The sequence below is a fragment of the Bos taurus genome, chromosome 25 (genome assembly GCF_002263795.3).
Source record: "Bos taurus isolate L1 Dominette 01449 registration number 42190680 breed Hereford chromosome 25, ARS-UCD2.0, whole genome shotgun sequence".
Lineage (NCBI taxonomy): Eukaryota > Metazoa > Chordata > Mammalia > Artiodactyla > Bovidae > Bos > Bos taurus.
Window position 1 is genome coordinate 39,154,176 of NC_037352.1, and position 24,819 is coordinate 39,178,994.

The 24,819-nt window shown below is 57.8% G+C and overlaps 1 protein-coding gene across 3 annotated transcripts in view; it reads left to right on the plus strand.

Annotated features, from left to right (window-relative positions):
- RADIL (Rap associating with DIL domain) overlaps positions 1-24,819 on the plus strand; it is a 123,785-nt gene that overhangs the window by 88,570 nt on the left and 10,396 nt on the right. For all 3 annotated transcript variants that reach the window (XM_024984722.2, XM_059881208.1, NM_001163934.1), the window contains 4 exon segments: positions 15,990-16,222; positions 17,793-18,425; positions 19,578-19,615; positions 24,011-24,171. In XM_024984722.2, the coding sequence (XP_024840490.1) occupies positions 15,990-16,222; positions 17,793-18,425; positions 19,578-19,615; positions 24,011-24,171 (1,065 nt within the window).

Below are 24,819 nucleotides of genomic sequence, written 5' to 3' on the forward strand. Positions count from 1 at the left end.
CTCTGTCTCAGCTGCTGAACTCTGCGTTTTAAGGGAGCTCAGCACGGAATGTGTGTCAGCAGACGCCCAGGCTGGGTTTGTCGCCCGTTCCCCCCACCGGCAGTTGTTATCTCTGATCTATTGGACGTTTGTTGTAGAACCTTCCACTCAACAATTAGAAATGCATTTTATTGTCAAATAAACACTGGGCATGTAACACACACACACACACCCTCATGTTCAACCAGAAAGTAAAACTCTCTTTACTTTCTGCTTGAACATATTTTAAATTACATGATTCATGGAACATATTTTAAATTACTTGATTCATGGAACATATTTTAAATTACATGATTCATGGAACATATTTTAAATTACATGATTCATGGAACATATTTTAAATTACTTGATTCATGGAACATATTTTAAATTACTTGATTCATGGAACATATTTTAAATTACTTGATTCATGGAACATATTTTAAATTACTTGATTCATGGAACATATTTTAAATTACTTGATTCATGGAACATATTTTAAATTACTTGATTCATGGAACATGTTCTCTGACTGCAAAACAGTTGGGAATGAATGATAAACAGCACAGAAAAAAATTTCCTAAAGAAGACACAAAAGCGCTAAAGTCGTGAAGAGACGGACAGACAGAGTCTCTTATTCTATCAAGTGATGAACAGTGAAAAGTGGAAAACAGGCTGTGAGCACGGAGATTTCATAATACATCAGACAGTCACAGTCCAGGAGATATTAACAATGTGGGGAGGAGGTCTCTGAAAAGATGAAGCAACCCAATAAACGGGCGAAAGAGATGCTTCGGTACTTCACAGAAGAGGAAATAAGAGTGATCGGGAAAGGGTGCTGCCTCTCGTTAGTGGTGAGAAAAGTGGGAATTAAGACCACAGAGCTGTTTTTCCTTTTTCTTTTTTTAACAAAAATGAAGTCTGACAGCGTTGAGGTTTGGTGAGGAGGGGGCGCGCTGATGTGATGGCCAGTGGGCCGCAATGCAGACCGGTCCCTTCAGGAGGTGTGGGCTTTCTGCTAGTGTGGCGATGCGCCCACAGGGCTCCACCCTGCTCGTGGGGCTCTGGTGCCCTCCATCTGACTGCTCCCTCGTCTGTCGGGGCGGCCAGAGTCTGGGCCACCTCTGCAGACCCCTCAACCCCTCTAGCTTACCTCCCGCATGCCACGTGGATGTCCTCGGTTCCCACGTGTGCCAATTCAGGAAGCACTTTGCTAGAGAGACTGCCCCACGGTCCCCAGGAGATGAGGAGGAGAGTGAAACAGCAGCATTTTGTAATAGCTTGAAGCCCGAAAAAACGCACATCTCCATTAGCGCGGAGTGGAGGGCGCGCGGTGTAGTCATGCAGTAAATAACATGGACCCAGGCCTCGTGTGTCCGGATAATATTAATAGCTGCATTTCCTAACGCTGGGGGGAAAAGAAATGCACAGGAAAATACACAGTGTGGCCATTCTGTATGAGGTTTAAAGGAAGCAAAGTAGGGCAGTGTCATTTAGCACAACTGCGGAGTGTAAGGGAGAAACCAGGGAAAGTGGAGCAGAATCCAGAGTAGCTGGGGCCACAGGGGCAGGAGGGGGCCGCAGTGCTGGAAGGCGGACGGGAAGCCTTCCTCCTCTTGCAGGGTGGGTGGGGGAGGAGGTGGTGTTGGTCTTATTGTTAATCCAAGTTGTAAATGCTTCTGTGTGTGTGATGTCTGATCAGGAAACCTAGCACCAAGGTGATGTCATCTCCTGAAGTCCAGTGGGCTGCCCACTGTACCCCAGGGCCACCTCCAGAGGGTTGTCTTAAACACGTCTTCGTCAGTTAGGAATTGCATTTGACCAGACATTGCATTTGACAATGACTGAGCCCAGTACAGGGAGATTCTCTTTCACGTCCAGAGGGAGTCGGTTTGGGGCCAGTGGGGACGCTTTCCTGGCCCCCAGGGACCCCGGCTTCCCCAGGGCAAGCCCCACTGCTGCAGTTCGTGCCTTCCATCCCCGGGGTCACCTCCAGGTGCAGGGCGACGGCATGGCCACTGCCGCCACGTCTTCATGTAAGGCTGAAGGGAGGAAGGGGCGGGGAGGGGTGACGCTGTCCCCGCAGACCCTGTCCTGGAGGATGACGCGCCCTCGTCTTCTGCTGACTGGAACTTAGCAGGCCCCACGAGTTTCTCACTCAGTCGCATCAGACTCGCTGCGACTCCATGGAGTGTAGCCCGCCAGGCTCCTCTGCCCATGGGATTCTCCAGGCAAGAACACGAGTGGGTTGCCATCCCTTTCTCCAGGGGATCTTCCTGACCCAGGGATTGAACCCAGGTCTCCTGCATCGCAGGTGGATTCTTTGCCACCCGAGCTACCAGGGAAGCCCGAGAAGGCCCTGCCTACCTACAAGGGAGGCCAGAAGGCGTAGTCCGTGCTCGTTGGACGGGTAATCGTCATCCCCATTGTTACGTGAGAGGAAAACGGGACAGAATGGGTGTTGAAATACAACGATAGAGCGTCTTGCACACTCCTACATTTAGACACTAAGACTTCCGAATAAGGATCAAAAAAGACACTTTACTGTGAATTAGAACTGAAGAGTAATGAAAAGGCAGCTTGTGGGTGCAGCCGTGATGTTCAGAAGAGGGGGTGCCTGGCTGTAAACACTGCCCTAGGAAAATAAAGACTGAAGACTGATGCGCTGAGTGCCTTCAGAGCTGGGTTAGAAAGGACACGACACATTCAGAGAAGCAGTAGAGAGCAGAGAGTGGAGACAGGGATACACATGCAGTGCGGAGGGCCAACAAAGCGGAGAGGAGGTTCTCTGGAAAGACTTACAATAGTCAAAACTGGGAAGACTGAGGAAAGCTGAAGATGATACACATAAGCGATATGTTATAAAGCTTTATGCCAGTAAAGTTGAAAACTTAGTTGAAATGGGCAGTCTACACAGAGATAACCTACCCAGACTTACTGAAGGACAGAAAACCTGAATGGACTTATAACCTTGAAAGAAATGGCTTGAGTAGTTTGAAGACGTCCCCAACTAAAACCAAAGTAAAATCACAAAAAGCATAAGACCTAGAAGGTTGTACAGGCCAATTCTACCCGATGTTCAATGAGAAGATTTATTCCGATATTTTACATCAGACTATGCCAGAAAACAGAAAAAGAAGAAATGTTTTTTCTTCTATACAACAAATATAACCTTTATGTAAAAACCAGAGAAGCAGAACATGATAAAAGTTATCAGCCAAATGTGGATATGAAAACTAAACCCAAACCAGAAATGTACACCAAACCATCCTGAGCAAGTTTGATGGATCTCTGGAATGCTAAGGTGATTTAACATTTGTGATGCCGGCTGGTAGGTTGATGCTGGTTGTTGGCAGGAGGCCCCAGCTCTCCGTAGGTTGACGGAGGGTCCTCACGGCGTGGCAGCTGACTTTAACCCCGGCACGTGATCTGAGAGTGCAAGGCACAAGCTGTAGTGTCTTCAGGACCCGAATGTGGAAGTCACACCACCACTTCCGCTGTGTCCTTGTGGTTAAACAGGAGGAGACTCCAGAAGAGCTCGAAAAGCAGGCGATCCCTTGGGGCCATCTTGGAGACTTCTCACTGGTCAGCAGGAAGAATGGCCCCTTTAAATACCTCAGGGTGAAATACCGCACGGCACCGAACAGGGATGAGCTAGAGGTACACAGAGCCAGAGTCTGTGCTCACACCACATGACTGCAGGTGAAATATGTGCTTTTCAGAGATATTTACTACGTATGTGTGTAACATCCCAGCCATACTTAATCATGAAGAAATACACGCACAGGAATTACGACCCCAAATCAGTAGTGCTCTTCTCTTTGGATGGAGGAAGAATTCTCACCCGTATCTGGAACGGCCTTTCCAGTGGGCATGTCATCCTGTTCTCTACACCCTTCCAGGTGCCTGCGGCGTTTCCTCGTCATCCCAGAGGGTGAGTAGGAAGCCTGTGCGCAGACAACTTTTCCACAATGTTTGGCTGAAAAGGAGGGTTGAGGGAGGCGCCTGTGGCTCGCGGGTGTGGGTGGAGGCAGGGCTGGGAGCCCAGAGCGTGTGGGGTGCCAGGGCAGGGGCCCACTGCCAGGGGGCTAGGGGAGGTCTGCTCACCCTCGATCCTGGTTGTATAGCAACACACGTTCATCTTAAAGACTTCGAACCACTCGTGAAAATATAGAGAAGAAAGGTCCTTGAGACCCTGGCTCCCGTTAGACCACCATGATGAACCGTTTTCCTTTTTACAGAAGAGGATATGAAGCATATCCGAGGGCTTCCCGGTGGCTCAGAGGTAAAGCATCCACCTGCCAATGTAGGATACACGGGCTCAACCCCTGATCCGGGGGGACCCCACAGGCCAAGGAGCAACTAAGCCCACGCACCACGACTGCTGAGCCTGTGCTCGGAGCCCGGAAGCCGCGGCTACTGAGCTGGCAGGCCCTCGAGTTGGTGCTCTGCAACCAGAGAGCGCCAGCCCCCAGCAATGAGGACCCAACGCAGGCCAAAATAAGATCGATAAAATAATACGTTAAAAAGAGAAAAGCGGTACAAAGCAAGCGCGTCTGTGCAGTTGAACCGATAGTTATAAAGCGCCGTGGCCCCTACTGGGCAGCGCTGCTCCCGCCTTCCTGGTCCTCGGCGGGCTGGCCGGGGCCTTTGCTGCAGGTGTGCCCACATCCCCACTCTGTGATGGTCGTGCTTTGCTTTTCTCCAGATGGCCCGGTTTTGCCTCGGTGTGAACTTTCTGAGCTAAATCAGAGGGTGTGTGGGCTTTCGTGTCTCCTTTCAGCCTGCTTGTGAGGTTCAGGCAGGCGCTTGTGGGCACCGCGTGCTGGCCGCCCACCGTGGGCCAGTCCTTGCTCGGGTCAGGTCGTCACCCGGATTTGGGGTGTGGTTGTCGGGTCACTCCTGGGGGAGATCTCCTGTCTGTCCCTGCTGGCTCTTTCTCGGTGCCGCCTCCTGCTGAGCAGCCACTGGCTGCCCTGGAAAAGCCAAGGCCTTGAAGCTGAGACCGCAGCTTGAGGTCTCTTGGACCCGCCCTACACCCCAGCCAGTCATGTGAAGTTAGAACTCTCTCCTTCCCCCCTCCCTGTTTTTATTGATGCCCAGACACCTCCCCCACCGCCCCTCGGGAGCGCCACCCACTCCTGAAGAGGTGGTTAGACCAGGCACGGTCGATGGGCGCATCCAGAATTCTGGCTGCAGTCTGCCCTCTGGCCCCAGCGACCTTCGTCCACGTGCAGAATGCACACAGCCATTTCCCAGTCCCAGATCTCACCTCCTTACAGTATCAGGTCAAGTCCCAGATCTCATCGTCTAAGTGGCCTCAGTCAGGTGTGGAGGAGGCCCCTGGGTGTAGTCCATTAAGTACAGCCCTGAGGGTGGAGGGGCACGGTCCTTCCCCCGTGGGCCCGTTGGTACAGGGACGAGTTACCTATCCTGCTCCCAGCAGCCAGTGGTGGGACGGACACAGGATAACGTCATGGGTGTCCAAGTTGAAAGGGGAAAATAGCCGGTGGGGAGGAGTCGCTGGTGCAAGGCAGAATTCCGCTCCTCGGGGCTGTAGGACTGAAATCGCGTGTTTCCTTTCTTCCTTTTCGTTGCTAGCTGTGGACTAGCGCCCACGCTCAGCTCCTTTTCCTGCGGCCCCTCCCATCCGAGCGAGGGAAGCCCGGTGTTCAGGCCTTCTCTCCTGTGACCAACCGGAGAACGCTCTGCTTGGAGGTTGCTCGCGTGTTGGGTTGGGTCCGCTGGATAATCTCTGCATCTCCAGATCAGCTGCTCAGGAACTTGAGTGCTACCTACAGGATCTCTCCTGCCCATGAGCCTACTCCCGGGAGAGACCCCAGGGGCAGAGGTCACGGGTACCTTAGAATTCTGCTCCCACATGGCCTTCCATAGTTATCCTGTGTTCCTCTGCTGCTGTACAGATCTATGTAAACATGTACATGTGTGGGATTTTCATAAAGAAATTTTTTTAAAGAAACAGGATCACATACTTATTTTTCTGTATTTTAAAAAAAGACTTATTTCTTTACTTTGGGTCGCGCGGGGTCTTGCCGCGCGTGGGCGTTCTCTAGTCTCCGCGAGCAGGGGCTGCTCTTCGTGCTGCTGTGCAGCCTTCCCGGTGCGGTGGCTTCTCTCGTTGCAGAACTCGGGCTGCAGGCGTTGGCTTCAGCAGTGGCAGTGCAGGGGCTTGGGAGTTGTGGCCCACAGGCTCTAGAGTGCGGCTCAGGAGCTGTGGCCCACGCGGCTTTGTTGTTATGTGCCACGTGGAAACTTCCCGGGCCAGGGATCAACCCTGTGATCCCTGCCTTGACAGGCAGATTCTCAACCACTAGCCCACCAGGGAAGACCTCTGTATCTTGTCTTAGCAAATTCCTTTTGAAAATCTCCGCATGTCATCTGTTATCATTTTAATTCATTCATTTTAGGGTTTATGGAATACTCCATGGTATGGTCAGAACATTGTGTATATTTTAATTTTTTTTTTTTTTTTACTAATAAATCATTTAAGAAAAATTTTGCAGTAGGTATTCCTGTATGTACTGTATTTCACCACATAAAAGACGTTATTGATTGTAAGAACACCAGTACCTCCTTACCACTAACGCAGAAAATACTACAAGGTCAACGAGGACACAGTGCCTTATATTATTATTTATTTGTGCTCAGGTGCCCTTTTCTGGGCCTCAGGAACGTTGCTGGGCGTCACTGGGTGGCTCAGTGGTAAAGAATCCCTCTGCCAGAGACATGGGTTTGATCCCAGGAGGATCCCACGTGTGGTGGGGCAGCTAAGCCTGTGCGCCACAGCAGTAAAGCCCGTGTGCCCCCGAGCCTGTGCATCTCAACAAGAGAAGCCACTGCATTGAGAAGCCCGAGCACCAAGACTACAGAGTAGCTCTCCCTTTCACAACTGGAGCAAAACCCGTGCAGCAGGGAATACCCAGCACAGCCAAAAATAAATAAATAAAAATAAAAAGAAACAAAAAGCATCGCTGAGGCCACTCCTTTTAAGAGCACTTCACTGTTATTCTGGGATTGTCTCTCGGCCGTGGCGCAAAATCCTGCCAGTTTGTGCCCAACAACCAGAACTCATCTATTCTTCAGGTGGTTCTTAAGTGACTGGAGTATTGCACAGTCTGGCCCCCCTGGAACAACAGCCAGTTCTCACATGACAGCTGCCGCCTGGGACTTCCCGTGTGCACGCAGGGTGCGTTCAGAGATGTGAAAGTATGTCTCGGAATTGATGAAATATATACCATATGTGTGTGCATTCATTCATTCCCTCGTTCATTAGGTAGAAAAGCATGTACATTTAAAAGCTTGTTTTTACTAGTTACATCCGTGAGCGTGCAAAGTGATACTTTCTCATCACTAATTAAAATCAACAAAGCAAAGCAGGGAAGCCAAAACAGCTGGTCTCTGCCCTCGCCTTCCCTGCTTCCCAGTTGGCCCTGCCCAGAGGGAACCAGGTTCAGCTGTGAACCCTGGTCCTTGTTGGCATTTAACCCCACGGCTTACGGTGACACACGTGTCCCACTACGGCTGGACGAGAATTCCACTCTGTTCACCCTCGCTCATTTAAAGTATCAGCCCCTCGGCCCTGTCCGCTCATGAATCTAAATAAGTTTGTTTAGATTTGTAATTGGTGTTTACATTCTTATGACCAGAGACAGCGTTTTGCAGCTGAGGATCTTCTCTTCTTGTCCAGCTTCTATTTTCTTTGAAATTAACTGCTGTCATCGTTATTTGTTTGCCCTTTTTCCTCGGTGCTTTCTCCAGCCCGCTCCCAGCCGCCCCTCTCCCCCACCCCCGCCCCACCTCCCGTCCCCTTCTTCCTGGTTCTAGGTTTACGCCTGGCTTTGGTGGACTGGCTTCTCCAGTGGCCTCCTGAGAGTGTCCGTGGGAAGTGAAGTTGCTTAAAAGATCTTTATTCTGCCTTAATGCTTGATTGACAGTGTAGCTGGGTATAGAGTTCTAGATGAAAATACTTCCTTTCCTAGCATTTCGGAGGCCTCTGTTCCTCGTCTTCTAACTCCCCCTCTGGGAGGCGCTCTGACATGTGATTCCTGCGCCTTTGGACTTAACCCCCGCCTTCTCCCCTGGAAACACAGCGTCTCCCCAGCCTCGTGCCGCAGCCTCAGCGTGTCTGCACCCTTTGTGTCAGATTTGTTTTAATGTAGAAACGATGCTGTGTCAGCCATCCCGCGCCGTGTGTCGGTCACTCAGCGGTGCCCCTCTCCGCGACCCCATGCGCTCAGCCCACCAGGCTCCTCTGTCCATGCGGTTTTCCAGGTGAGAATACTGGAGAGGGTTGCCACTGCCTACTCCAGGATCAGTTATCGTGTTTGTTTATAAAGTCCATGTTCTCTTATTTTATGAAGGGTATTAAAATTTTCTCTTTGCGTATTTTGGCCCTTTATGCATTTTGATCTCTACTGTGTTTAGTGACTTTTAATGGGCATTTCACCCTAAAAACCCACGTCCTCTGAAGGACTACCCCAGTCCTCGGATTGCCCCTGCCGGGCGTGCCCTTACCCGGGCTCGGTGCCTCCTGGGCCGCCGTCTTCCCGTGATCTGCTCTCTTCTAGCTTCTCTGTTTTGTCTGCTCGCTCGATTTTCACAGTGGTTTCCCCGCCTGTTTTCCGGCCTGCGTGCACGTGGGCAGCTGTGCGGGCATCTGGAGGCGTGGCCTCCGGGGTAGGGAGGCCTCTCCCTGTGGAGCAGCAGAGCCGTGTGCTGAGCTCGGCCAGGAGGGCGCGTCCCCCGCTGAGCACCACCAGTGGACGAGCCCCTCCCGTGGGTCGTCGAGGCCTGGCGCACGGCTGGGCGGGTGCTGTGTTTACCAGGGTCCCCTCCAGGGAGGGCTCGAGGAATCTCCGGGGAATCCAATGGGGCCTTCGGTTTCAGCTAAAGAAAAATCCGGCCTCTGCCACGCCGATCTTTCTCTGGTACGGCTCTGGGAGGCCCGTCTCCATCTGTGATGGGCTGACGAGTGGCCAAAGCATTTGATCTGCTCAGTTACCCATTATCTTAATTAGGTTATTAGCCCTCCTGTAGACGTTGCTCTTCCTGATTAAGGCCCTAATTAGTAGGAGAAGGTCTAGGTTTTACCACGGAGATAATATTCCTCGGTACTTTAAGGATGTTCTTTTTTTAAAAAAAAAAAAGTTTTAAAATTTGATTAATCTGTTCTTCATCGCTGTTCGGGCTTTTCCCTAGTTGCGGCTCCCAGGCTCAGAGCGCAGGCTCAGTGTCGTGGTGCTTGGGCTGAGCTGCTCCGCGGCAGGTGGGATCTTCCCGGACCAGGGTTCGAACCCGTGTCTCCTGCACTGGCAGGCGGATTCTTTACCACTGAGCCACCAGGGTAGCCCCTCCTCGGTACTTTAAAACGTTTTTATTGTTGAAAATTTGGAAAATAAAAAGTATACAGAGAGTAAAAATCATCTGTGAAATTACCTCCAAAAGAGAATTGCTTTTAGCATTTTGGTGCCTTTCCTTCTTTTCTTACTATCAAGTTTATTTTCTTACCTAATTCGAATCAACCTGTGTACAGAGCTCTTTACCTTTTTTTTTTTTAACTCCGTGTACTTACATTGTGAACATCGTATTTAGTGCTTGGTGGAGCGTGGGCTGTGTGACTGCGTCCTTGGTGAAGCTTCAGAATATTTCCCACTTTTCTCTGTAACGCTTATGTAAGCATCTTTGATTCCTTTTTGATTGTTTCTGGAGGATAGGAACTTAAAGGTGGGATTCGTCGTGGAGAGCTGGAGGCGTTTCTAACTGCAGGCCTGTGCGTGCCTAACAGGACGTGGTTGGCACCAGGCCCTGGCTGGTTTTGACCTTGGTGAGGACCGGCGCCAGGTGACGCCCCCACGGGCAGTGTCTGCACGTGCTGTCTCACCTCACCTTCTCTCTTACATGGCTCTGTCCTTAAAGAGTCTCTGCCGACTAGACAGGGGACGCACGCATGATGCTGGTTTGTGTTTCCTTTAGTATTTGTGAGATGGAGTGGGTTTTACACTGTACGCAGGCCATCTGTGCTTGATAGTCTGTACCCGCCTCTTGTCGCTTTCCTCATCTTTATTTTGAAATGCTCTCAGCAGAGGACTAGATCCGGGGTAACATAGTGACCTGTTTGTGCACCCATGACCCAGCTTCAGAAATAAGTCGTCCAGCTGGAGTGCGGCAGGAGGGGGCGGGGCCGCGGCCCCTGGAGGTGTCCTTGGCTCTCCGCCCAGCCCTGGAGAGGAGGCGGGGAGGCGCAGGACATCTGCATCTTGCCCGGGACTTGAACCCCTGGGCCGCTGGCGGGAAGGCAGACATCTGTCAGCTCTTTGGGTGGCGGGCGAGGATTCGTGCTGGGGACGGGGCTGAGGAGAGATGGAACTGCAGGGCTGGCAGCATCTGACTGCCAGAGTGGCTGGTGTAGGATGCGTCCTCGATGCTGGTTGGAACTTGGGTTACTGCAGCCTGTGGCGGCTTGCAGGGGACAGGGCCCTCGGTGGGATGGACGTGGGGCTCTGGTGCCCGCCGTGTCCCCTGGGTGCCCTCCCCCTGGGCGGGTGCGGCGGCAGGTCCTGAGGCTTTGGCTGGTGGGGGGTGCCCTCCCCCTGGGCGGGTGCGGCGGCAGGCCCTGAGGCTTTGGCTGGTGGGGGGTGCCCTCCCCCTGGGCGGGTGCGGCGGCAGGCTCTGAGGCTTTGGGTGGTGGGGGGTGCCCTCCTCCTGGGCGGGTGCGGCGGCAGGTCCTGAGGCTTTGGCTGGTGGGGGGTGCCCTCCCCCTGGGCGGGTGCGGCGGCAGGCCCTGAGGCTTTGGGTGGTGGGGGGTGCCCTCCCCCTGGGCGGGTGCGGCGGCAGGCCCTGAGGCTTTGGGTGGTGGGGGGTGCCCTCCCCCTGGGCGGGTGCGGCGGCAGGCCCTGAGGCTTTGGCTGGGATGGGGCTGTTGGAGGCACCCTGCGTGGGCCCGTAGGTCAGTCCCGAGGCTGAGGTGGGCACGTGGGCGCGGCTTGCTGTCCCCGGGGCCGCCCTGAGCGCCACCCTCTCCCTGCCCCTCGGAAGGAGCTGCCGTCGTGGTTTTGTGAGGCCGCCTTCTCGGGTTCCTCGCAGCGTCGTCGCCTGTGTGTTCTGCCCGCGACAGTGTGGCTTCGCTTGTTTTGAGTTGTGCGGGTGGATTTAGGTCTCGTCCGTCATGCTGCTCCCGGCCATGGCCTGTCCCCCCGCGAACGAGTCTGGGAGCCACGCTGCTGCGAGCATCCTGGTCCCCACATGTGCGGCCCCTCTGCGGTGCGCGCCTGGCTGGGACTGGCTGGACGCTGAGTGTGCGTATTTTCGCTCTACCTGATGAGGCCAGCTTCCGGTTCACCACTCCACTGGCAGCCTCAAGTGTGTGGTCTGCTCTTCTGCGTTTTCTATTGTCTGATGTTTTCCTTATTGATTTGTGAAATGTGAAAAGTGGAAGTTGGTTGTTATGTCTGAGTCTTCACGACCCCATGGACTGTACTGTCCATGGAATTCTCCAGGCCAGAATACTGGAGTTGGGTAGCTGTTCCCTTCTCCAGGGGATCTTCACAACCCAGGGATTGAACCCAGGGCTCCTACATTACAGGCGGATTTTTTCCCAACCCAGGAATCGAACCAGGGTCTCCTGCGTTGCAGGCGGATTCTTTGCCAACTGACCATCAGGGAAGCCCTGTGTTGATTTGTGGGCGTCCTTTATTCTAGTTTCTAGTCTTTATCAGCGATACGTGTTGTAATTATTTCCTCCAGGTCTGTGAGTCGGTGTTCTAAATTCTACTTACAGCGTCTTTTGATGAGTAAAACTGTTAACGTGGTTGGATTTGTTCATTCTCTCCTTTATGGTCAGTGTTTCTCTGGTTCAGTTTTGTGTAAGAAATCCTTCCTTGTCTCTGGGGTCATAAAGATATTCCCCTCATTCTCTTTGGAGAGCTTTCTGGTCTTGCCTTTCAATGAGGGTCTTTAAAGCCTGATTTAAAAAATGGAAATAAAATTGACATAACAAAGTTAACACTTCCAGTGCATTCCAGTGGTGTTTAGCGCCTGCCCACGTCAGATGGCCTTCTCTTTTATCATTCGGTGTGTTGTAGCACAGTTCACTTGGTCATCCTGCTGCTGGTGGAGATGAGTAAAGTCTCCGGCTTGGGCCCGTTTGCAGTGGTTCTGCTGTGCGTGTCCCTGTCCCGTCCACCTCGGAGTGGCGTCGACGGTCAGTGGTGGAGACGCGGCCCCACAGTGGCTTCCAGCTGCTTGCTGGTTGGCCCCCGCCGCCCGGCAGCGTGCGGGGCGCTGGCTGTTCCCTTTCCTCTCCTGCACGTGGTGTTTCTTCGCTTCGGTTTCTTTCGTTTCTGTCAACAGCACTTCGTGGTTTTCAGTGACGGTCTTGCGAGGCTTCTGAAGGTTTATTCCTTCGTCTTTTCATACTTCCTGACGCCGTTGTAAATGGTGTCATTTGTAAGGACATGGCCCTTTCACTTTGTTTCTAGTGTTTAAAAACAGTGTTGCGTCTCTTTACTTCCGGTGTCTCATCCCCTTGCTGAGTCCATTTTTCACTTCTAATGGTTTGCCCATAGATTGCTTTGTGTTTTCTCTGTACACAGTCACATCGTCTGTAAAGTAACTACAGCTTCCCGTTTCCGGCCCTCCCGCCGCCTGTGTGTGTTTCGACGTGACTGTACTGGTTAGGACCCCATGCGGCGTGAACGACGTGGCCGGCGGGCCTGCCGGTGTGCTCCTCGTGGGGAGGTGGGCCTGCACATCCACTTTTGTTCAGAACTGTGTTTGCCAGTGGGAAGAGCGAGCCTGGAAAGCCAGGTGGCATATTCTTATCTCACTGCAGTCCCTTTGTAGAGTTTATTATAACACGAGAGCGAAACGGAATTACATGCAGAGTGCGTGGAATAAGGCCAGCCGTGTAGGAGGCAGGCGCTCTCTGGACGATCCTGAGGTCTCTGTTGTTACACGTTTCAGGTATAAAAAAAGTTTCAGGTTAAGCTCATGGGTTGCTTGGTTGCCGTGGAGCTTCATCATGCAGCCTTTGCTGACCTGGAAACAGCATTCCAGTCCAGAGGGCGTGTTGAAGGCAGGTCTGACTTGGGACTTCGCCACGGCCATGGCCGTCTGTTCTAGCAGCACATCCCCAGCTGTTGTTAGGGCCCTGAGGTCGGCTCAGTCAGCCCTGTTTGAGCAGAGCTCACCCGCACAGGCTCGTTGGCCTCGTCAGCCCCTGTCACAGTCATTCCGAGTCCTGCCCCAGCCCGGTGGTGGGGGTGACCACAGAGGCTTCTCCGAGCTGCGTGCCTTGTTTCAGACCCTCCGGCTCCTGGGAGAGACGCCCACACGGGCCCGGGGTCAGACCTGCAGCCTGTTTGCTGTCCGGAATGTCCTGACAGGCAGGAAGAGCCTTGTTGTTCTTTCCAGGGCTGCTCTGAAGCCTTGACGACAGCTGCTTCCAGCAGACGTCCCCTCCCCCATGTCCAGGGTCCTCTGCTCTCTCCTGGCAGAGAGGACGGGGATGCCTGGGCCAGCACAGGAACCTCCGTGTGGTGGGGTGTCCCCCCCGGCCCGTGCTGCCTGCCCCGGAGTGTCCGATGGGAGACTTGGGTCCCGCCCTGCAGTGCTGCTGTGAGAGGAGAGCCTGCTCCTTCCCTGAGCCGCAAGCCTCGTGCTTGGAGGACACGCCGCCCCTCTGTCTGTCAGGGACCCCTCCCACAGGCGCGGCCCCCTTCCCCTTCAGAGACACCCCGTCCAGGAGCAATGCTGTCCCCGCGTCCTGCCTCCCGCTTACGGGGACGCGTCCCCGTCCCAGGCTCAGCGAGGAGGGTCTGCTCAGCCAGGCAGAGCTGCCCTGGTTTTGTGCAGCACTGGGACGCGAGCATCAGCCCCGGAAGCCACGACCTCCTCGGAGCGAGTGGCTGCCCGGTGATCCCCCTACCTCGGGGCAGCTGCAGAGTCCTCACACGGGAGGGGACCGCGTGGTGTTCATGATTTTTACTTTAAGAAAGTTTTCAAATATAAAGGATAGACAATAATGTACTGGGTACCTCCCTTCCAGAGTCGACCTGTACATTTAAAAAATGTTGTTTAGTTTTTCTGAGTGAGTAGACAGCACACACAGCTCCCTATGAAGCGTGTCCTTGTGTGTGCACGTGTGATGTTCCGCGTGTCCTGGTAGGCCCCCGGGCTCCATCCCCCGACCTATGAGCTGGCTAGTTCTAGAACCTGCTGTGTGCCTCTCTGTCTGCTTTTGCAAGCAGCTTTGCGTGCACATGGATCCAGCTCCGGGGACGTGCAGGGCGCTTCCCGTGCGGCTGCCGTGGGGACAGGGTCTCCCACCCTCGCGCCGCCCCTCTTCGGGCCTTTCTGCCCACCGCCGGTGCAGCCTGGGGCCCGCCTCCCCTGGGCAGTGGCAGTGGCTCCGTCCTGCCGGGTGAACGGTCCCCGTGGAGCTCACAGGGGCCCAGTGCCTGTCCTTGCTTGGTGTCTGCACGCGAGGGTCGTCCTGGCTGTGCCCCCACGGGGTGTGCAGCGTTCGTGTCGGCTCTGCGTGCTGGCCGTGCTGTGTCGGCGGTCCAGCGGCCCTGGCCTCTAGCTGCCCCTGCCTCCCCCCCGACAGCCCTGGCCCTCCCCCTCGGGGGCCCACGGAGGAGCCCTGGGAGGGTGGTGCTGTTCCACACTCCAGGCCATTCTGAACGCGGGCGGGTGAGAGGCCCTGCTGTGGCCTGAGAGGGGTCATCTGCGGGGGCGGGACCCCAGCTGAGGGTCCGGGTGGCTGGGAGCTGGCACCCATACCTGTCTCCTGCATCCCAGGGTACCTGGCCCCAGGTGCCCAGGCCTCGTCCTCATCTGAGAGGGAACGGCGACCCTCTGGGCTCTGTTGCTGTCTGGGAGGGAAGGCAGTTCTGGGCGCGTCCTCTATGGAGGGAGGGGGGCCCGGGGCTTGGGCAGCGATGCCCCAGCCGGGACACAGGGCTGAGGGGGCTGCCTCCTCCATGCCTGGCTCCTGCCCCCACCGCGCCCCTCCCCTGGCTCTCTGGCCCGGCTCTGCGGCAGCGGCAGTCCCGGCAGACACTCGCACTGCGGCTGAGCTGAGCGGGCTGAGCGGAGCAGCCTCCCTCCCGCAGCCCCGGCCCCCTGTGGGCTGCAGAGGAGCCGACTTCCCTCTCCTGCTGGAAGCAGGTCCATCTCCCTCCCGCTTGGCTGCCTGCTCCTGGTAAGGCCACGCCCTTGGCCTCTGCTTACCCCCTCCCTTCCCCCCCGGCAGTGTCTGCTTCTGTTTGGAGTGGTCGTGGGCAGGACGCTGCAGACAGCGGCTGCAGAGGGCTCTCGGAGGGCTCAGAGCAGAAGCCCTGGCCAGCCAGGGACGCGGCTGTGACGGAAGACCAGTTCTGGGTGGCTTCTCAGCTTTCGTGTGGCTTTAGTGTGAAAGAGCGCTTCCCACCCGTAGAGGTCTGTTCAAGGCTTTCCTGGGGTGTGTTGGTGTGTGCACAAGCGGGCACAGCACACCTCTGACCTGCCGTGTTGGAGGCGGCCTGGGAAGGCACGGCTGTACTCCGGGCGGTGGGCTGGGGTGCCGTGGCGAGTTGGCGGCTTCCTCCTCGTGGAACGTGGGGTGGATGAGCGGTTCTCATCTAACCAGCGCACACACGCTCACGCGGGGTGCCAGGGTGGGACGGGTGGATGGGCTGGGCTCGGAGGTGGGCTTGGCATCCCTCAGGGGGTTGACTGCAGTGTGCCGCCAGGCTCCTGGGGGGTGTTTGGGGTTCAAGACGGCTGGGCTGCCTGGCTCTTGGGGGAGCCTCCAAGGTGCCCAGCCTTCCAGGAAGTGGTCAGTGGGCAGAGTCCTGCGGCTCCTTGCAGGCCCGCTGAACGGAGCAGTGACCAGCATGAGGAGTGGCTCCTGTGGCCTGAGCCCGGAACTGGAGCCCGGGCCCTGCTCACCCGACACGGCTGCTTTACAGGGATAAACGCCCAAGCCCGGAGGCTGCAGCGGAGCCGTGCCAAGGGAACCCCGGTCCCGGCCGCAGGGGGCACCCGGAGCCCTCCTCCACCGAGGCTGCGCCGTACAGTCAGCGAGACCAGCCTGAGCTCGGCTTCCACCCGGGACCCTGAGGAGCCTGGCCGGGACACCATGCGCTGTTCCCTCTACGAGTCACCCCACCTGCTGCTCCTGCAGGGCTACAGCCAGCAGCACGTGAGCCCCTCACTGGGGTGGGGGGCTCTCAGATGGACCAGGGGTGGGGGCGGGTCTCTCAGATGGACCTGGGGGTTGGGGAGCAGGAGGCTCTCAGATGGACTGAGGGGGCTGGGCTCTCAGATGGACCAGGGGCTTGGAGGGCAGGAGGCTCTCAGATGGACCAGGGGGGCGGGCGCAGGGCTCTCAGATGGACTGAGGGGGCCGGGCTCTCAGATGGACTGGGGGGTTGGGGGGCAGGAGGCTCTCAGATGGACCAGGGGGGCGGGCGCAGGGCTCTCAGATGGACTGGTGGGGCGGGTTCAGTGCTCTCAGATGGACCTGAGGTGGGGGGGGGGCAGATGCAGGGCTCTCAGGTGGACCTGGGGGTCGGGAGGCAGGAGGCTCTCAGATGGATCAGGGGGGCTCTCAGATGGACTGGTGGGGTGGGCGCAGGGCTCTCAGATGGACTGGGGGGGCTCTCAGATGGACCGGGGGGTCGGGGGGCAGGAGGCTCTCAGATGGACCGAGGGGGGCGGGTGCAGGGCTCTCAGATGGACCGGGGTTGGGGGCGGGTGCAGGGCTCTCAGATGGACCGGGGTGGGGGGCGGGTGCAGGGCTCTCAGATGGACCGGGGTGGGGGGCGGGTGCAGGGCTCTCAGATGGACCGGGGTGGGGGGCGGGTGCAGGGCTCTCAGATGGACCTGGGGGTTGGGAGGCAGGAGGCTCTCAGATGGACTGGCGGGGCTCTCAGATGGACCAGTGGGGTGGGCGCAGGGCTCTCAGATGGACCGGGGTGGGGGCGGGCCTCTCAGATGGACCTGGGGGTCGGGGGGCAGGAGGCTCTCAGATGGACTGGAGGGTGGGCACAGGGCTCTCAGATGGACCGGCGGGGTGGGTGTGGGGCTCTCAGATGGACCAGGGGGTGGGCACAGGGCTTTCAGATGGACCTGGGGGGTCGAGGGGGCAGGCGCAGGGCTCTCAGACGGACTGGGGGGGCGGGCGCAGGGCTTTCAGATGGACCTGGGGGTCAGGGGGCTGGGCGCTCTCAGGTGCACACCCCCAGCTGGCCTTAGCTGGGGCCGGGGGCTGTGGTGGCCTTGGTCGGTCCTGGACTCTGGAGGAGAGTAGAGGCGTCCCTGTTCTCTGCTTCCAGAACATTCTCTGGTGCAGGTTACAGTAGGAGGCAGCAGGGCTGGGAGGGGCCCCTCAGCTCCTCACTGACTGACCCCAGCCGGGGCTCATCTGATCCTGGGCCCCACCCACCTGTCGCTTAGGCCGCTGCCTGCCTGGCTTGGGGGGGGACCTGCTGCCTCCCCGGGGTGGGGGGTTGGTGGGTCCCAGGGAGTGGTTCCCGTGGGCCGACACCCCCGCCTCCCGTGACCTCGAGTGTGTGCAGGGCCGCCTCCCACATCTCCATTGGAGTCGCCCCTGGAGTCTGGGAGTCGGGGTGGATGCCCAGGGTGGGCAGGCTGGGGGCAGGCCGCAGGTCAGGACGCGCTCCAGGGTGGGCGGCCCGGGCAGCTTAGCTGCCAGGGATGGAGTTGCCGGCGTGGCGGCCAGTCCCTGAGCTCTGGCGTCTGCGTTTCAGGACAGCCTGGTGTATGTGCTCAACCGGGAGCGGCACACGGTGGGCCAGAGGACCCCGTCCAGCAAGCCCAGCATCAGCCTCTCGGCCCCCGACATCCTGCCCCTGCATTGCACCCTGCGCCGGCGCCAGCCCTCGGGCCAGGGCCCAGCGGGGGCCCAGCTGGTGCTGGAGCCACTGCCCGGGGCGCCCGTTGCCGTCAACTTCGCGGAGGTGGGGGCCCGCCCGGTGGTGCTGCGGCATGGCGACCTGCTGTCCCTGGGCCTCTACTACCTACTGCTGTTCAAGGACCCGGCGCAGGCCCAGCCGCTGCCCGCCCAGGCCCTGGCCCGCCTCCGGACCGCGCCACAGAGCTGCCGGCTGTGCGGCGCCCTGCTCCGGGCCCGCGGTGCCCCTGCCCCCGCCCGGCCCGCCCTGCCCCGGCCGCGGCCGCTGCAGCTGGAGTTCGAGCCCGACGTGGAGGACACGCTGCTGCAGCGGATCATGACGCTGATCGAGCCGGATGGCGATGACCACAAGCTGACCCCAGCCTTTCTCCTCTGCCTCTGCATCCAGCACTCGGCCACCCGCCTCGAGCCGGGCTCCTTTGGGCAGCTGCTGCTCAAGATAGCCCGGCTGATCCGTGAGACCGTCTGGGTCAGTGGTGGGGCCGGGCCGTGTGGTGGAGGGGCCAGGTGCTCAGAGGCCCCGAATCCCACAAGTGACCCTCCTTTCCTGAGTCTGCCCTCTGTCAGACACTGGGTGTAGTCATCTGCTGCTGCTGGATTTCATTCTCACAGCACCCCAACAGCGTGGGTGTCCCGTGTCACAGCTGAGAGCACCGGGGCAGAGAACCGCGTCTCCTGAGCCCGAGCGTGACCCTCGGCTTCCCCCCCAAGCTCATAGGACCAGCCCTGGGCCCCGGCCCCGGGCGGGCGAGGAGCAGGCTCGTGGAGGCGGTGGACCTCCTCTCCTCGGGTCCCGGGCTGGGTGATCCTGAGCTGCTTCCCCGGGGGTGAGAAGCCTCACATGGGTCTGTCTCCAGTCCCCGAGGCTCCTTTGCTTGTTTGTTCATCTGGGGGCATCAGCAGTCCCCCACCCTGCCGCCACCCAGCGCTCACGAGTCTCCTCAGCTCAGGCGCCGGGAGTGACTGAGAGAGCCCGAGCGGGAGTCCGTTAGGGCACGCAGGGCCACCTTGGCTAAAGCAGGAGTGATTTCCTTTCTTATTTGTATGTATGTGTGGCCGTCCCCAAGGCGTGTGGGATCTTAGTTCCCAGACCAGGGATCAGAACACGAGCCCTTCTGCCGTGGAAGTGAGGGGCCCTATCCACTGGACTGCCAGGAGAGCCCCAAGAAAGATTTCTTGATTAAAAAGGACAGAAAATGTTGGCTAGGCCTGAGTCCCTGTGGGCACGTTGAATTGTATTTGTAGAAACTCAAACCCACAAGCACCTGCTCGTTGTTTCTGGGGACTGGCTTTTAAAAGTGTGACTATGAAGCTTCACCATCAGGGAGTTGCTGGAATCCTTATTCTGAAACTTGTCAAATGTTTGACCTGTCTTTCCTCTTCTCTGCCTGGCTGCTTGTTATGTAAGAGAGCTGGATGTGAAATGTTCCTTCTGTGCTGGGAGGTTTGACCAAATGGGAAGACAGGTTCCCGCGTGGCTCAGAGCAGGTCACCGGGTTCAGGGCGCCCCAGCAGGGAGGCCGTGTGTGCACGTGGGTGGAGCTGCAGTCGGTGGTGGTCTGACTGTCACAGCCATCCTGGCCCGTTTGTCTCATCTTGCTTTCTCCATTTCTGATTGTAGGAGAAAACCAAAGAGCTGGCAGAGAAGCAGGCGCACCTGTAAGTATGGCCCCGTCATTGTACCCTCCCCGCCCCTGGTTCCCCGAGGGGCTCAGACCCAGCTCCCTCCACCCCCACTGGGGCCTGCTCTATGCTTCCATGAACTGTGGTGTTGAAGACTCTTGAGAGTCCCTTGGACTGCAAGGAGGTCCAGCCGGTCCGTCCTAAAGCGTCTGTTTCTGGGGGGCTCTCTCCACGTTTGCAGTCACCACCTGCAGAACTGTGTATCGGGGGAGTATGTGACAGAGTGGGCGTGACCCTCTCGGAAGCTGTCTCCTCACTTGCTCCCGTAACGACTGTGTTAACGTGAACTGGCTTCTTCGGGGAAACGGACACCTCTGGGGTCTAGATGGGGCAGTCGGTCTTGGCTCTCCAACCAGAAGCACTGTATCTACTCTTAATTGATGCTGGAGGAGTTGGGAAAACCATTTGGCATTAGCGGTAAAGACACTGCAGGGAACTGCCTTCACAAACGCGCCTAAGCCACGGCCACCCGTCCCCTGGAGGAACGTGACGCGTGGCGACAGCAGAGGCTGCGTGTGGTCACCGCACGTCAGGGATGCGGGGCTCCTGAGGCCACAGGTCACACTGCGGTCCACAGGGGTTTGCCTCATCCCCATTCACGTGACAACCTAGACAGCATATTAAAAGGCAGAGACATCACTTTGCTGACAGAGGTCTGTTTAGTCAAAGCTATGGTTTTTCCAGTGGTCATGTATGGATGTGAGAGTTGGACTACAAAGAAAGCTGAGCGCCGAAGAATCGATATTTTTGAACAGTGGTGTTGGAGAAGACTCTTGAGAGTCCCTTGGACTGCAAGGAGATCCAACCAGTCCATCCTAAAGGAAATTGGTCCTGAATGTTCACTGGAAGGACTGATGCTGAGGCTGAAGCTCCAATATTTTGGCCACTTGATTCGAAGAACTGACTCATTAGAAAAGACCCAGATGCTGGAAAAGATTGAAGGCGGGAGGAGAAGGGGACAGCAGAGGATGAGATGGTTGGATGGCATCACTGACGCGATGGACATGAGTTTGAGCACGCTCTGGGAGTTGGTGATGGACAGGGAAGCCTGGTGTGCCACAGTTCATGGGGTCGCAAAGACCTGACTGAGGGACTGACCTGAACTGTTCGTGTGAAGATGTCGAGTGAGGAGGGTTCATTTATAAAGCACATGCATGCTGTCATGCTTGCGGGGTACTGCCCACCTGCGGTAGGTCCTGTAAGGGGAGCAGGAGGAAGCATCATTGCCCCCTCCTTCCTACATCGTTGTTGGGGCCTAGAGGGATGGAGCTGGGAGCCGGGGGCTGAGCAGCGAGGCTCCCGCTGGGCTGAGATGAACAGAATCCCCGTGGGGCTGGTGGGCATCCGAGCAGCGCTGGCCCGGACGTGGGATTGCTGGGCCATAAGGAAGCTCGGGTTTATTTTTTTGAGGAACCTCCGTGCTGTGTCCCACAGCGGCTGTGCCAGTTCGCATCCCCACCAGCGGTGCACAAGAGTTCGGTTTCTCCACGTGCTCTGTGACACCCACTGGGTCGGGTCTTTTTAAAAAAAGTACTGATTTATGTGTTTGGGTGCATCAGGGCTCAGTTGCTGCATGCGGGGTCTTCGTTGCATCTGGCGGGATCTTTGGCTGAGGCGCACGGATGCCCTGGTTGTGTGCGGGCTCAGTGGTTCTGCGGCAGGTGGGGGTTAGTTCCCTGGCTGGGGGTAGAACCTGTGTCCCCTGCCCTGCAGGGCAGGTTCATGACCGCTGGGCCCCCAGAGGTCCCGTCTCTTGTCTTCCCGCTGCGGACACCTGGCAGGTGTGAGGTGGCTGCGCCCTGTGGTCTGACCCGCGTCTCCCTGGTGGTCAGGGAGGCTGAGGACTTTTCCTGCTCCTGCTGTCGGTCTGCTTGGAGACATACCTGTTCACACCTTTAGCTCGTCTGTAATCGGGTTATTAGGGTTTTTGCTTTTGAACTGTACGGGTTCCTTGTGTGTACTGGTGACCCATCCCATTCAGCGGGCACACGGTTTGTAAATTCTCTCGCCCATCTGTCGGTCGCCTTTTCATTCTGTGAGCGGTCTCCTCTCTATTGATCTGACCCCACTGGTCGGTCTCTGCTCCGTGGCCGGTGCCTTTCTGGCCCTGGCCCCACTCAGGCCCTCCTGGACGGTGGGCCAGGCTGCAGCGCCTCCTTGGGGCCCCAGAGCGCCTCCCGGGCTGGCCGGGGGCACAGACCTCGGGGCCGACCACACCAGGACCCAACACCAGAGCCCCACTGGTGGCCGTGGCTTAGCTGGTGGATTGTTCCTATGTGGAGGCACGTCTGTCCCACTGCGTTCTGGGTGAGATTGAGAAGGGCCATACATGTGGAAACAAAACAGAATTGGGTTCTGACAAGCAGATTAATGGGCTTCCCAGGTGGCTCTAGTGGTAAAGAACCCGCCTGCCAGTGCAGGAGACAAGAGACATGGGTTCGATCCCTGGGTCGGGAAGATCCCCTGGAGGACGGCATGGCCACCCACTCCAGTACTCTTGCCTGGAGAATCCCATGGACAGAGGAGCCTGGCGGGCTGCAGTCCATAAGGTCACACAGAGTAGGGCACGACTGAAGCAGCTTTGGCTGCACAAACAGATTAATCCTTTTTAGTGACATAAAGGTCGATGTAGTCAATGCTATAGTTTTGCGGTAGTCATGTATGGATGTGAGAGTTGAACCATAAAGAAGGCTGAGCGTCAAAGAATTGATGCTTTTGAACTGTGGTGTTGAAGACCCTTGAGAGTCTCTTGGATTGCAGGATCAAACCAGTCAATCATGAAGGAGATCAACCCTGAATACTCACTAGAAGGACTGAAGCTGAAGCTCCAGTACTTTGGCCACCTGCTGTGAAGAGCCAACTCACTGGAAAAGACCTGAGGAAGATTGAAGGCGGGAGGAGAAGGGGCCGACAGAGGAGGAGATGGTTGGATGGCATCACCGACTCGACGGACACGAGTTTGAGCAAAGTCCGGGAGAGGTGAAGGACAGGGAGGCCTGCTGTGCTGCAGTCCATGCACACAGCCCTGAGCAGCTGAGCAGCAGCCACGACACGGCACTCCATGCCTGCGCACAGACGTGTGCGTGACCCAGACCAGCGAGGAGGACGGGGGAGAAGCCAGATCAGCAGGAAGAACAAGGAGAGGTGGATGTGGGAAAGGGCGCCCCGGGCCCAGGCCAGCTGCTCAGAGGGGACCCAGCCCTCCTGACGCTTCCTGGCCGGGCCTGTGGTCTGACCCCCAGCACCCCCAGCATGACGGTCACCACGACAGCCGGAGTCTGCGAGCTGCGCTGGGTTCCTGGAAGCCCCCCGGCAGGACGAAGGGCCGGGGTTGGCCTGTCTTTGCACGATGTCTGCCGCGCCTGCCTTGCGCCTGGAGTCCCGCCAGTGAGAGGCATAGCTGCGCTCGCCCGTGACAGACCCAGGGGACCTCCAGGGGGCTTGCTTTGCTTGTCCGCGGATCCCTGCTCGCCTGTGGGAGCCTTGGCAGGTGTGGTCAGGGACCCAGTGTAGGATGCTCCTGGGACACACGTCTCCCAGCCGGGCTTGCCGTGGGGGAGGAGCCAGACAGAGACACAGGGCTGCTGTTCACACGAGGGGCCACGGGGGCTGGTGAGGACAGCACGGGAGCGTCTGTCACAGCGCCGGCGACCCAGACCCCAGGTCCCGGCTCTGGAGATGTGGAAGGAAGGGCCTGAGATGGACGGAAGCCGCCTGACCGTGGAGGCAGGGGGCCCCACGGTCCACAGTGTCCCTGGGGAAGGGAGAGGTGCTGGGTCCCTCCGCCTGGGGACCGGCCCCCAGGAGAGTGATGGGACCCTGCTCTCTGCCTGGGGGCCCCGCCTGCGCTGGCTCCCAGGGGACATGAGTGGCTCTGCCCGAGCTGAGCCGTGTGTCAGCGACCTGCAGCCAGTGGTGTTTCCTGTTGGTTAAATCTTCCAGTGACACCTGTGACCCGTCCTCCCGACCCGTTGACTCCCCACCGTCTTCCCTGTCCTGCCGCGCTTAGCCGACCTTGTCTGCCCACCGCCGAGCAGTTATGTCATCGTTTCCTGTTAGTTCCGCTATTAGCTTAGAACACGGGGCTCCTCTCTGGCTCCTTAAGACCAGGGGTGACCCCTGCTGCTTGTCTGATCAGTCGCAGCCCCCCTCCCCACGTGACCTAATTCTGAGAGAAGGTGTGAAGACGGCGAATCCACCAGAGGCCTTTGCTCTGGGGCCGCAGGCGCTCCTCCCCTGAGGTTTGTGGGCGACGCGTCTCTCGCCATTAGGGGTCTCAGTCTAACTGCCCAGCCTGACGCGGGGCGCTGGCGGGGTGTGGCGGCCCTGGGGGGGCCAGCCTCCCGGTGACCCTGGGTGTCTGTCCGGCAGCCCCGAGCCGCCGTCCGCGGCCAGCTTCTCCTTGGCCGGCCTGGCCCCCGACCTGCAGCACATCCTCTTCTGGATGTCCAACTCGGTGGAGCTGCTCTACTTCGTCCAGCAGAGGTGCCCGCTCTACATGCAGAGCCTGGAGGAGGAGCTGGACGTCACAGGTGAGCTGTGTGCCGGCCCCCGCCACGCAGCCCCACTGGGCTCTGCTGTGGGGCAGGGCTGTGCCACACGTCCCTCCCCGGGCACTGCCCTCTGCCAGCCACGGCCCCTCCTACACGTGGCAGAGTTTCAGAGAGAGGCGTGCTACCTGCGAGAGAGACGAGCGTGTGATGGGAAACTTGGAGACTGAAACTTAAAACTGTGCGTCGGAGAATTGATGAAACTCGTGTGAAGTGCTGAAGACGCTCAGTGAAAAAGGGCCTCCGAGGGGGGCCGTATGGGAGGGCTCCCCGACCCCACCCAACCCCCAGACTCTGGGCGCTGTGTTCACGGGCGAGTCCCACCGGCACCCCTTCCTGTCCGATCATCTCAGACATCGTGTCCTGCAGAGGGATCCCGAGTCCGGCTGACGTTCATAGGGGCAGCGGGGTTGGGGGGGGGCACTCCGCCCCGTCTGCTCTCAGGAGGGAGTTATTTTTGGTTCAAGGCCCAGATGTGTAGCCCAGTTAACGCTGGGAGAGGCAGTCCAGTCTCTGCCCACCCTGGGGACCGGGGCAGCCACAGCAGGGCCTGAGCCCCGGAAACACGGCTTGGGGGCGTCCGGGCTGCAGAAAGCGGGGAGCACTACCAGCCCGGCGCCGAGGGCAGGT